The following is a 14150-nucleotide window of genomic DNA, read 5'->3' on the forward strand; positions in this document are numbered from 1 at the left end:
TGAATTATGTCTTTTTTTGTGAAGAAATAGAAACTACTACTTTTCACATGTTTCTTGATCGTAAATGACTTCCACCTTTGTTTTTTTTTGTTGAAAGATGTTTTTAAAAAATGTGGTGTTTATTGGTCTGAAGTAGCTTTTATATTTGGTGCAGGTTATACAAAAAATAATCTAGTAAGTGGATTTTGTTAAATTTTCTTATTGGACAGGCAAAATTTTCCATTTATATTAATAGAAGAAATAAATTAAATGGAATCTTGGGGGGGAAAAAGTCGACAGGATGTGTATTCTGATGGTAAAAAATAGAGTAAAAGCAGAATTTATGTTATTTTCAATGATGAATAACTTAACTGAATTTTTATCTTTGTGGTGCTTTAATAATGTTGTGTGCTCTGTGGTTAATAGAAAGTTAGTTTTCAATTCAATGTTTGCGTGAATGTTGAAGAAAACTATGTGAAAGTGTATTTTTATTGAAAAATAAATGTGTTGTTAAAATCAAATCTTTCTTTCTTTCATTCTTTCTTTCTTTCTAGGTGAGGGAGATATTAATCCTAAACTGGCAAATGAAATGCCAATTCAACTGATTTTCATCAAATGTAATTTGGTGACAGATGTTTGGATCATGAGCTATAAATACTAACGTCCTCTTTTAAGTGGATGATAATTAGCCCAAAGCAATAATGGTTCATTATGCTTGGTCACTCAGGCATTTTGCACAGCTGAATGGTTGCCAAGGAAGATTAAAGAATTTGTTAAACATGCATGAAAAAAATTAAGAAAACACTCCAGGTATGGTTTTGATCATTATGACATTATATAAAGCTCATAAAAGTCATTTTTACTTATCCGGGCCCTTTAAACATTTTCTCAACATTACTTCTGTTAATGAAGGTAATAAAGGTGTTCAGTCCATCAGATAAATTATTAGTATTGACACCACCTTGTCAATAATCCACAAAATCTCTGTAATTTAATGTATTTATTTTATTTTTATCTTTTTTTAATATTATTTTAAATTATTCTATTATTTGCAAGTTTTAAAATTTAATACACATGCACATTATGTACATTTAAAAAAAAAAGTCATCCTAATCCCTTGGACCGGGTTAAGTTATTTCTATTCTAATAACTGCACAGGATTTTTTTTAATGTTATAATCTTGTGCAGTATAGTAGTATTTGTATTATTGTTATTGTTCTTAATAAAATAATAAACTTTTGTCTGATGCTGCTGTTACACCTGACAATAAAGACTGTTTCTATTCTATTCTGTTCTATTAGGTACATGCCTCTCTCTGACCTAGAATTCTAAAAGTAACCATTATTATCATCATTCCTATTCTTACTGTGTCAATGGTGAAACTAGAGGTAGAACTAGTAGTTCTAAAGTTTAAAGCTTAAAGTAGTCCCACATTTCGAATGAAAAAAACTGTATATGTTTCCAGTGTTTCAGCTGGACTAATGTGGTGCTTCAAAGACCTCATAGATAATAAGGACCTACATTGTATGAAGGATATTTTTCCCTGTCCAGAATATCAGTTATTCGTATAAATCCCGTGTTGTGATCCACCACAAACAGATTGAAAGGGGGTTTGTCAGCTCCTGCTCCTGTCAGGGAGTATTCCACCTTCCACTGTTTATCTCTGTCAGAGCGGATCTGAAAACAAAACAGACAACATATAAGGATCTCACTCAGTGGTATTCAGTGTATGGGGGAATTTTACTGCCATAAGTCAAGAGCACACATTTTCTGCCTGAGAGGACTTCATGTCTTTGTTCTCGAAACTGGTAACGCTTGTACTCAAAACTTCTGCTCTCTTTAAAATATTCTCTGTATTCTCTCAAATCTTTCTCCTCGTGCTCAAAACTTCTCTCTGCTCAGATCAAATCTCCACTCGCAAACCTCTCTGCTGGCTTGCGGTCTCTTTTTTGCTGTCTCGAAAAAAAGTACAGACGCCTGGCAACCTCTTAGCCAATAGAATGAAAGTGTTGTACTGGGTGCATTTGTTTCATTCCAGTGGGTGTGCCTGTGTGGCTACTATCGACTGTAGCAATCTGCACCACCCAATGGTGCATTATGTTATGTTAAGTTTACTTCGCCACAGAATAATTTTTTTCAGTGTACAGTCTTGCCATGTTGCCCATTGATAGTCAGTTGGTTAGAAAGCTAGAATTGCACCAAGAAAAATGAATCTCAGTGCAGATTTTATAATGCCCTTTATATCTTTAGCTCTCAAAGGGCATTATCTATGTTATGTTGAGGTCAAAAATATTTGTTCAAGACACAAAACATTGCAATATTTTTCAGAAAGTAAATTGTTTAAGTACTAAGACCGTTTCTTTTTAAGTTCATTCATACAACAAAGAACAATCTTATCTTTTTGTTTCACTCGGTATTACAAAACGCCAACTACTACCCAAAAGCACCAACACACCAGCAGTGATTTGAAGTACACTAATTAAAACGTTCTGTTCTATCTACTTAAAAAAATACATTAATGCTTAATGTTCAGGACAGATTCGGGTCTCACATGCCTCTTCCAGGTACTGCTAAAAATGGGTTTTCCTAGGACCCATGTTGGTGGGAGGGCTGTACTGCATACCTGTCCGTTTTTGATTTGAAAATAAGAGAAACTTTTTGCCACCCAGTGCATCCGCCGAGGGGGAGGAGGGATTTGTTTTGTGATTAAAATCATCTAGAATCTAAATTTTTAAAGCTTTTTCTGACATGTTTCCTTTTGGTTTCTCACACCATCATGAGTTAGTATGTATGATGTTGAATGATAGAAAAGAACCTTTGCAATGAATTCCAGATGGGTGTAGTTATGGTTCTCCTTCAGCTTGGCAGGAGGAAGGATCCATTCTCTTTTTGCTCGTTTCAGTGTTTTTAAGCCTTTCTCTTTTGCATCAGCACTGATCATCTGAAACCAGAAAACAGATTATTGGGATTAGAATGAAATAATTGCAATTGAAAAAGTTTGGCTCAGATTTTTCAGATTTTTGATACCATTCAGAGAGAAAGCAGAATGATATCACCTTTATCATTAAAAGAGTTCATTTTAATTGTTATTAACAGCAAAAACAGTTTTTAAATGTTTTCTTCTCACTGAATATTACATTACTATTATTGTAATACACTGCTGTTATGTACAGTTCCATCCAACAGGCTACACTCATACAGGGAGAACTCCAATATGAAGATGTGACTCAGATTTATATTCTGATCTTTTAATGTACAAGGGTTAACATTAAAGGCAAGTTGTTGCTATTTTATGTGAGAAAAAGCATTTCAGAGAGTTTTAACATCAGAACTATGAACCTAATCTGAAAAAAGTTTTAATGTTGCCAGTAATTCTCCTGCTTGAGTCACAGTGTCACGCTTTTATTGTGTCACGCGCAGCTTCTTAAATCGCATGTAGAAAATGTTTAAAGCAAAATTAATCTTTTATTTTCTCGTTCCTGCTGAACACTAAGCCCTCTTGGAATTTGTCATTATAAGCAAAAAAGAAGCAAAGATAAAGTTAGAAACATAATTCATTTATAACAAAAATTGCTTCCCTTTTTATTGAATGGTTTGTATTTATTTTAAGAAAAGCACCGACATCAAAATATGGACAATACTACATTGATCAACTTTTTCTTCAAGAAGGATAAAAACATTGACAGGTTATCAGTCCATCAGGGAGTGAACACTGAGACAAAGACAGCCAGTTGTGGACTCACCAACACACTCCTAAAACAATTTACAGTTACCAAATAATTTCCCATGCAACTTTTTAAAATGCAGGAGGAAGCAATGGTTCTGAATAAACCCGCACAAATGGAGAGGATCTAGAAGTCTACACAGCAAAGTTAGCCACAATCTAACTTACACTGTTGCTAAGTTAGCCACAGTCTGAAAGTATTGCAGGGAGACAGCAGTGCTACACAATCTGCTCACAGCTATTTGCATAAAAACAAGATGACTGCCCCACTGAGAGCCTGCTGCTGTTAGGAGCAACCCGTGTTCATGTTAGTCGTTATAGGCCTATTCTGTACCACAGCTTCAGAAACAGTTAACGACTTTTAAAACTAATATTCTCACTATTAAAACTTGTACATATCACCTTGAGCTTGTTTTTCTCTGTTTACTATTTAAGATCTTGAATGCTTCACATCCTGCACATAGACTTCCTACATATCATAGCGGTAAGATCAAAGGACAATGTTACCTTTTTCCATTTACTAAAGTGTTTTAATTTTTGTATATTTGTATTTGTTGAAAAAACATCAACAAAAGAAATAGTTGTTCATAAATTGCAGCATTCAAATAGGTTTAAATACCCCAAGAAAGAAAAATACCATCCAAAATGTTTGACAGATCGAGTTAATTGTGGGATGCATGAATCTAGTCAGCTGAAAAATCAAGTTATGATTTGTTACAGACAATATAAAACTGCAACAAGTCATAGTTTCTCAAACTAAAAATAGAAAATGACTGGAATATTTACTCACCAAGAACAGCACTGTGAAGAGGATCAGCCTCACTTCTGGAGAAAACAGTGCAGCCATGAGCACAGGTGAGTCACAGAGTACTAAACCGTCCTTTCACAGCAGCTTAAAAAATGGCTGCTAAGCCTGTCTTCTTCTTTAAAAGCTATCACTTTTACCCCCTCCTGTCACAACCTGCACACTACTTATTGTTGGGCAAACCGGTTTCACTCTCATGATTCAGTTGTCCTCTGATCTTTTAACTGTCATATCCTTGGATGTTTCTAAAAGGTGTGTCGGTTGTAAACTTTAAAAAAGTACAGGTATGCCCTGAGGGTTGAACACCTGGCAAGCTTAAAACCACTGAAGCATAAAAGGGCAGAAAAACAGTGCATAATCTGAAAAATCCTCCATCTTTTGGTTGCTGATTTTAGTTGTTTTTAGAGTCAACAGCACAGTTAGACTGACTGTTGAGTCATTTATGTATAAAAAGCAAAACTAGAACTAAAACCCAACCACATTGCCTCCCTGTGCAATTGCCATTTGACAGTTTTCCTCATTTGCTGTGGTGCGTTTCTCAGAACTAAATTTATATTTTCAAAACTTCTTGTTCAGTCTTCAAATCATTGTCTCTTGTGCACATAAAAAAATCTGTTTCTCATTCCTTGTACAGTGCTTATTTACATGAGGATTATGTACAGCTATGTTTCATTGTTGCTAAAAGGTTTTATTTTCAAAAGGTACTATTAATCTGTCAAGCCTCATCTGGACGTATATCCCGATTTGTTAAATAAGACTGTATGGCATTCACATTTAAGTTTTGGCTTTATTCTTGGCACAAAATAGGCCTAATTGCATAACTGTGGGTACATCAGCATTCTCCTCTTCCCCACAATGCGTCTCCACCAATGCTTCTCCCTAACCTAACCCTCACACCTTTGCATGAAATGTCTTTTTAAGGCAAAAATGCAGAACTAAAAAGTCTACATGAACAATTTTGAGGTGTACATGGACACATCATACCCCTCCTACAGCGGTTTTCATTATGCAGCTGTATAATTATGATATAGTCATGGATAAAATACAAGATTTCACAATCCAAATTTAAGATAAATGCACCCCAGCACATTCTCAAAGGGATGCGCACTTGAATGCTTTTGTGTGTGTGTGTGTGTGTGGGAGAAGACAGAAGCCTAATCAGTGCTGTGCCATTTTTATTGATTACTTTATTTACCCATGCAAGAACAAGAGTTGAATACAGAAAATGCCTTCTAGAAATAATTTTTCCACAATCACTTTGGCACCCTCTCCAGCTGCACCCCAGTCTGTCATATATTGTGGATTCCTACTGCTGCACAGCAAGTCATTAATTCATCTCAACAGAAAATCCACCTCATACTGTGAAATGTCATTCGGAATGGATTGAGCCAAGGAGACAAGACGATAAGATAACAATAACAGAGTGACAACATCAAAAAGAGCGCAATATAACATTATTTTACATATATACAGTACAGATCAAAAGTTTGGACACACCTTTCTAATTCAATGGGTTTTCTTTATTTTCATGACTATTTATAAGGCAAGAAATCCCACTTATTAACCTGACAGGGCACACCTATGAAGTGAAAACCATTTCAGGTGACTACCTCTTGAAGCTCATCAAGAAAATGCAGAGTGTGTGCAAAGTAGTAATCACAGCAAAATGTTGCTACTTTGAAGAAACTAGAATATAAGGGCTATTTTCAGTTGTTTTACACTTTTTTGTTTAGTGCATATTTCCACATGTGTTATTCATAGTTTTGATGCCTTCAGTGTGAATCTACAATGTCAATAGTTATGAAAATAAAGGAAACTCATTGAATTAAAAGGTGTGTCCAAACTTTTGGTCTGTACTGTATATATATAACATTCTATTTTTGTTCACACATTCACTACTGCTTTATCAATTTTCCATGTGCCTATTTTTTCTTTTTTTATTTGGTAAAGACATGCTGGGCTATGTTATGTTTGATACCAGACTTGATTTCTATATGTTATTGTGAGCTAAAATATGCATGATTCACTTTAAATGAAAAATGTAAAAACTATAATTTTTAAGAATAACTGAAGAACAGGCATGGGACTGCAAGTGCAGCTCAGGTAGCTCTCAAAAGTTCAATATACTTCCAAAACTGTTTGGAAAGATTTCTAAATGACTCATTAATGAATGTGTTTGGGGTGGGGTGCAGATGACAGTTTTCTGAATTACAGGTTTTCACTGTGAGAAAACATGAAAGAAATCATGCTACAACATTTCTTGCAGAGCTTCTTGTCTAGTTGGGACAAGTAGCCTATCTCAATAAAACAGAAACACCTGACTTAATCCTCAATCTTAAACAGGTGACTTAAATTATGTAAATTATATAAAAAGGACAATTACAGTACATCTGTTTGTGTGTGATTTGCTAAATAACATTACCCACATTGAGAATATATCACAACAGTTCATTTCTCTATAATGTTGTGAGTTTTAAACTCCTTACAAAGTCTCTATGGCATGGTAATTTCACTTTTTTTTATCCCTTTACAGCAGTGGAAGTTGTCCTTCACGATCCAAGAGAAAAAGTTAATCTGCAAACCTTTTTGTTTTATCCATGTTAGTGGAAAGAGGATAGAATGTGGGCATCAGTGAGAGAGAAACCTTTGGTCTGACGTGATCTTTAAAACACTAAGCCTTTTTAGACAGGCTATCACATGTCTGTTCATTGGATCATTTATTTTCTTGCCAGAGCACAAGTTTTGATTCACTCCAATAATAATCACTCTGAAGAATATCAAAATAGCTTATTTATTAAGAGGAGCCATTTCAGTTTTGCTTCTTGCTTCAGGGCAAGTAAACAAAGCAAGTGAACATGTGATTTCCAGCCTCATTTTTATGTAATGGACACCTTCCAAGTAGATCAGTCTACAGAGCAAACTTATTCACCAAGAGTGTGTGCTGCAGTTCACAGAAACATTAAGTAGAATTCCAATAGGTACTTCGATAAAATTTTTAGCCAAATACATCATGTCTTTTAATTATTACTGTCATGGTATGTTGAATGATGTGTACCCAAATGCAGCAGGCAAAGGCATAGTTTATGAGATGATGCATTTAATAATAATAAAATGAAGCCAACATACAACAATTGCAAAGTCCAGGGGAATAAAAATTAAACAACAAACCAAACTGGGCACAAAAAGAATAACAGGAAAACCATGGAGAATGATGAGACAAACCTGCAAGTTGTGACTAAGAAAGAGCAGCTTAAATACTGGGAGGTGGTAGAGACAATAATCGACCAGGGCTGATGCACTAATTGATTACAGGTGTGAGTATTTGGAGCAGGAGCCAGGCTGAGGGGAGGAGAGAGTGTGGCACAGGAAAGCTGGGAAGATTCACACGGGGAACATAGGAGAGTGAGGAAGAGAACAAAGGAAATCATCTTGACCCCTAGAGTAACAATAATAAGCATAATTAGAAAACACTATGCAGGGCTGAAATAAAGGAAAACAAGAATGAGACAGATGTAACCAAAATAAGTGACAACTAATAAAATTAGAATGACCAAGAAGGGTTAACCAGGGATCTCAAACTCCAGTCCTGTTGTGCCTCTGCTGCACCACACCTGAACAGAATAATTAGGTCATTAAGGCTCTGGAACACTGATCTACACAAGGAGGAGGTCATTAAGTCATTTCAATCCAGTGTTTTGTACCTGTGGCACATCTAAAAACTGCAGGACTGCGGCCCTCGAGGCCTGGAGTTTGAGACCCCTGGGTTAAACAAAAGAGACTGGAACCTAACTGATAATAGGAACAGAAAATCACAAAAATAAACAAAACCCAACCCAAGAATCCAGAGTTCTGACAATTATCTAGCTTATTTTCTGACTTTGTTGATGGTAAATATTCTGTATATGCTGGTCACTAAAGACTTTCTTCTGTTATCTCTGCTCCATTCATTAGCAATGTATTTTTAGAAGATTAAAACAGGTTTTAAAGCTCAGAACAGGCCTAAACACAGTTTTAAAATGCACTGATCAACTGAATCGAACACCATCTTTTTAACCTATAGCTTCACTTTGCAAACCTTTATTTGTTCTTTTCTCAGACTGTTAGTCCCTGCCAATGCCAAATAGGCTGGTATGGAGAAAAGAAACTGTGATTATGTATTTTTGCTGTGTACAAAGTGGAAGCTCACAGAAGCTCTTGGAGTCATGCAGAAAAGCTGGAGGTTTGGGATCTGTTTCAAGAGACCTCCCAAAGCAAACCCAACCAGTTTCCAACCTGCATCAGCTTGCCTCTGGAGCAGCACAGCTATTATTACACATGAGGATGACTCATGTGTATGAGTCATCCTCACATGAGGATCCTCACATCCTCACTGACATCCATGTTTCTGCATTAGGATCTTACAGGGAAGCCCTGAGGAGTCAGCAGTTCTTTTTTGATAATGGTAAAGGCTTGCTGCTCTCGCTGTCCCACAACCACAGATAAGACATCCTCACATCTCTTAAGGGTCATGTTTTCTCCACTAGGGAAAGGAGACACTTCCCAAGCAGTTTATTTACCCCAGGTTTTTTTTTTTTTTTGCTGGGCTTCTCCATGCATAAAGCACAATTCAGTCCAGTGTATTTATGAAATAAATAAATGATCACTTTATTAAAGACAAAAGAAAAATAAAGCTTTTAGGATTTGCACTAAAGTCCGATGCTTGAATGATCTGCACTGTTCCTGTTCTTTGAGAACTCTCATGTCATGAAGGAGTATTCCCTCCCGGATGACTGAGCTTCTCAACCTACTTCTAAGGGAGAATCCAGCTGGAGAAAACTCATTTCAGCCGCTTGTATCCATGACCTCATTCTTTCTGTGATGACCATAGATGAGGGTAGGAACATAAATTGAGAGCTTCGCTTTTTGACTCAGCTCTCTCTTTACCATGACAGACCGGAACAGCTCCTGCTTCACTCTAGACACTGCGCCAATCTGTCTGTCGATCTCCATTTGTTAAAACGGTCATTATGTAGTATGGTATGAGGGATAATCTGTGAAGAAAAATATTAATTCCTCTGCCTTTTCCCAGTGCTATCTAGAAACAGCCAATCAGAGGCAGGAGGTGGAGCTTAGTGCTGTCAATCACAACCTCATGTGCTGCCACTCATCCTCTTTTCCCTTTGTGGTGGGCTATGCTACAGCTAGCAAAGCCTGTTGTGAATGCTCAGTTTCAAGGGCGTAATTGGGGGGGGGGGACGCATATCGGAAACCTGACAGATCAGCTTGAGCAGAAATGTCATAATCAAATTTACCATCAAAACGTCTAATCTGGCTCCTTGTTTCAGAAACAAGTATTCTAACACGTTACTATTTACAATCCAATAATCAGATTAAAGTTATGCACTCACTTTGCATAATGACTGTCATTCCAGGACTGAACACTCACTTTATCATTTGCCTCACAACTAGAAAGTTAAATACTCTGGTAGCACACAAGCTACCAGATTCTGATATATTTTATTGGTCAAAATGTATTGATGTAAGTTGACTGGCAATTGAACAAGTTCTGCCTCTTTCTAAAACTGGAGTAAGAAAATAGGACTCATCAGTTTTAAACTCAATACAGCAGTTTGACCAACAAAAATAAAATCTAAAAAACAAGTTTTGTTTTTCTTGAACAACTCTCTACATCAGTGCAACAGTTTGATCTTCAAAATAAATAAAAATGATACTTTTCACATCTAACTGACACCTTAGCTCCTCACTGATAACTCAGTCTCACTATCCAGCTCTGCATTCAGCAACTTACCAAACATGAGCCATAAAAACACTGAGGTAAACAGACTAAATGTTTTTCTTCTCCTGTCATTTTTATTTTCATTTAACTAAAATATCTACTGATATGTGTTTCTGTCTCTGCCTCCCTCTGACTTTGCAGACTGATGTTCCTGCATGGATTCATGTATTTACAACATACACTACAGTGATGTACAGTATCAGAATGTGAATTAACTAAATATAAAAAACTATGTTTTTATCATACAGAATGAGAATTTAAACAACTTAACAATTTTCAGATGTATACATTATTATACCGTGTAAGCTGTTTCTGATAGCAAAACTTTTCACTCATTTATTCTTAAACCTCAAGTGCTTTTCTTTTCATGTCTCCTAACCATTACCCTTATAGAGTGGAAATAATGAAAAAAATATTGAAACGTTGAAAGAAATCAACCTGACTTCAGCCCTCACCTGTTCTTCTTTCTGGTTCTATTATAATTAATATAATTTTTATACCTTCACACCCTGAAACTCCACCTGGCTCTCCTATACCTTCTCATAATAAAATAGTTTAGTTTATTTAAAAATTAAAACCGGTTAATACATATTTCAATAATCTAAATGAAGACCTGACCAGAGCTTTTTCATCTTTCTTCAACATCATTCTAGCACTGCCTTTCTCCTGAATATATAATGTAATAAAAAAGGCTCATTTTGCTGCTGTTTCAGTCTCATTCTGATAAAATAAAACATTGTGGCTAGAGTAGCTAACATTTAGACAAAGTTAGCAGTAAAATGTTGGACATGTGACTATTCCAGAATTAAAACGGCTTAACCAAAAGGATTTAGTTCTATATATGAAAGTAAATTGACAGCAAGATATTATAAACAAGTGATATTCGTGGCAACATTCCCGTCAGACCGTTGACCTCATTCATACAGAGTTTCTGGCTCCTGCTGCCTCCTAAACACTCTGAGCTGTTCAGAGGGGGGAGGAAGCGCTGTGCTGAAGGCGCTGTGGTGCGCCTTCAAAATAAAAGCATGCGAGTGGAAGATTTCAAAATTCTTCGCAACTGCAGTGAAATTATTGGGTGGGACGAATGCGACTGTCTCCAATATTGGAGGGTACACGCCCCCCCACCCCCCCGGTCCTACGCCTATGCTCAGTTTAATTAGCATAGCAATGATGGCAGATAAACAGTTTTCTTGTAACAATAAGTTGTTTTTCTGTCATTAGCACATTTACAGAAAAATGTGCTAAAATTGACTGACAGCACTAAGACCCTCCTCCTGGCTCTGATTGGTTGTTTTTGTCAGAGTGGTGCATTACTTCAGACTACAAGAGTAGCTCAGGGAGGAGGTGGAGGAGATCCACCTCCTCCACCTCCTCCACCGATTGGAGATATCACAGATCGTCTGTCTCAACAAACTGTTAACATGGTGACAGTTTTAACAAATATGGGAAAAAATATATTTTTTATGAAAATTACATACTGCACTTTTACCAAAATGCAGTATGGTACTGGTAAAAGTACCAATACCATAGACTTTTTTTTAAAAAAAAGTCTATCCAGACTTTTTTGTGAAGTCTGGATAGCTTTATCTACATTTTACACATTGCCTGTGACTGTTACAGCAAAAAAATGTAAAAACCTACCTATTCGCATACTGTATGCAAATTGTTGCATGTAAAATTGACTAGAGTTAAATATCGTGCTAATATCCATATTGGGCCAAAGAAAAGGCAGTTGCAAACCTTTAAAATAATGTGACGCTTTTGATGGGTCGTAACAGCAGTTGCACAGGGGGGCCCAATTTTATTTTTTGTCATAGGGCCCAAAATCACTTGTCTCCTCAGAAGTCAGGTGTAAAGATGCCAGTATGTCTTCTGCCTCCTCACCAAAAACAATAAGTGAATTTTGATTTTGTCCCACTCTCCCCAATGTTTCAGTTCCATCTATCCATCTATTATCTAACATGCTTATCCTTTTGGGTTGTGAGCGTTGCTAGTGCTTATCTCCAGCAGTCAGTAAGCAAGAGGCAGGATTTACCCTAGATGGCGACACCAATTAACATATGTTTTTGGACTGTGGGAAGAAGCTGAAGCATCAGAAGACAACCAACCAACGCACACTGAGAACAGTCCGCGGGTTGGGACTTGAACCCAGGACCTTCTTGCTGCAAGGCAGCAGTGCACTAACTCTAAGGGAGAGCCCAGACACCTTAACCCATTTCAGCTGCCTGTATCCGTGACCTCGTTCTTTCAGTCATGACCCAAAGCTCATGACCATAGATAAGGGTGGGAACGTAGATCGACCGGTAAATCGAGAGCTTCGCTTTTTGGCTCAGCTCTCTCTTCACCATGACAGACCAGTACAGTGTCCGCTTCACAGCAGACGTTGCTCAATCCGCCTGTCGATCTCCCGCTCCCTTCTTCCCTCATTCGTGAACAAGATCCTGAGATACTTGAACTCCTCCACTTGGGGCAGGACATCCCCCGCCCCCAACCCGGAGAAGGCACTCTACCCTTTTCCGGCTCAAGACCATGGCCTCGGATTTGGAGGCACTGATCTTCATCCCGGCCGTTTCACACTCTGATGCGAATCGCTCCAGCGAGAGCTGCAGATCACGACCTGATGAAGCCAATAGGACCACATCATCCGCAAAAAGCAGAGATGTGATCCTAAGGCCACCAAAACGGATCCCCTCAACACCTTGGCTGTGCCTAGAAATTCTGTCTATGAAAGTAATGAACAGAATTGGTGAACAGTGGTTCCTTGGATCCCTGGTGGAGTCCAACTCTCACAGGAAACGAGTCCGACTTACTGCTGGCAATGCGGTCATACAGGGACCTGACAGCCCGTATCAAAGGGCCCGGTACCCCATACTCCAGAAAACCCCCCACATGGCTCTCCGAGGAACACTGTCGAGCGCCTTCTCCAAGTCCACAAAACACATGTAGACTGGTTGGGTGAACTCCCATGCACCCTCCAGGACCCTGCCGAGGGTGTAGAGCTGGTCCAGTGTTCCATGGCCAGGACGAAAACCACACTGCTCTTCCTGAATCCGAGGTTCGACTATCCGACGGACTCTCCTCTCCAGGACCCCTGAATAGACCTTGCCAGGGAGGCTTAAGAGTGTGACCCCTCTATAATTGGAGCACACCCTCCGGTCCCCCTTTTTGAACAGGGAAACCACCACCCCAGTCTGCCAATCCAGGGGAACTTCCCCCAATGTCCATGCAATATTGAGATCAATATAGAGTCGCGTCAGCCAACACAACCCTACAACATCCAGAGCCTTAAATAACTCCGGGCGACTCTCATTCACCCGGGGCCTTGCCACCGAGGAGCTTTTTAACCACCTCGGCGACCTCGTCCCCAGAGATTAGAGAGCCCAACCCAGAGTCCCCAGGCTCAGCTTCCTCAATGGAAGGCATGTTGGTGGGATTGAGAAGGTCTTCGAAGTATTCTGCCCACAACATCCCGAGTTGAGGTCAGCAGCACACCATCCCCACTATAAACAGTGTTGGTGCTGTACTGCTTCACCCTCCTGAGACACCGGATGGTGGACCAGAATTGTCTCGAAGCCGTGCGGAAGTCTTTCTCCATGGCCTCTCCAAACTCCTCCCACGCCTCAGTAACCACCCAAACTGCATGCCACTTCACCCGCTGGGTACCCATCAACTGCTTCTGGAGTCCCACAGGCCAAAAAGGCCCGATAGGACTGATGCATTTCACTGACAGTAACTTTTTTCAGCTCTTGGAATTCTCTTGCACACCAATTTTCTGTGTGTGAAGGTTAAATAACTGCACTTGCACTCACAGATTTCCTCCATATGATATCCAGAGTAAAGATGAGCAGCACAAAAGTAAAAATCCA

General features: G+C 38.4%; 2 protein-coding genes across 2 annotated transcripts in view; one reads left to right on the forward strand and one right to left on the reverse strand.

The window, feature by feature from the left end:
* Positions 1-4666, reverse strand: part of LOC116726034 (desmoglein-2-like) — a 45713-nt gene extending 41047 nt beyond the window's left edge. Inside the window, exons 1-3 of the mRNA XM_032572505.1 lie at positions 4494-4666; positions 2795-2920; positions 1501-1656 (exon numbers count right to left, since the gene is read on the reverse strand). Coding sequence (XP_032428396.1) covers positions 1501-1656; positions 2795-2920; positions 4494-4550 — 339 coding nt within the window. The 5' untranslated portion in view covers positions 4551-4666. The remainder of the gene's footprint in view (positions 1-1500; positions 1657-2794; positions 2921-4493) is intronic.
* The window catches only part of LOC116726052 (uncharacterized), a 591833-nt gene that overhangs the window by 36528 nt on the left and 541155 nt on the right, over positions 1-14150 (forward strand). The gene's annotated exons all lie outside the window — the stretch shown is intronic.

This window comes from Xiphophorus hellerii, chromosome 9, assembly GCF_003331165.1.
Source record: "Xiphophorus hellerii strain 12219 chromosome 9, Xiphophorus_hellerii-4.1, whole genome shotgun sequence".
In the NCBI taxonomy this organism is placed as follows: Eukaryota; Metazoa; Chordata; class Actinopteri; order Cyprinodontiformes; family Poeciliidae; genus Xiphophorus; species Xiphophorus hellerii.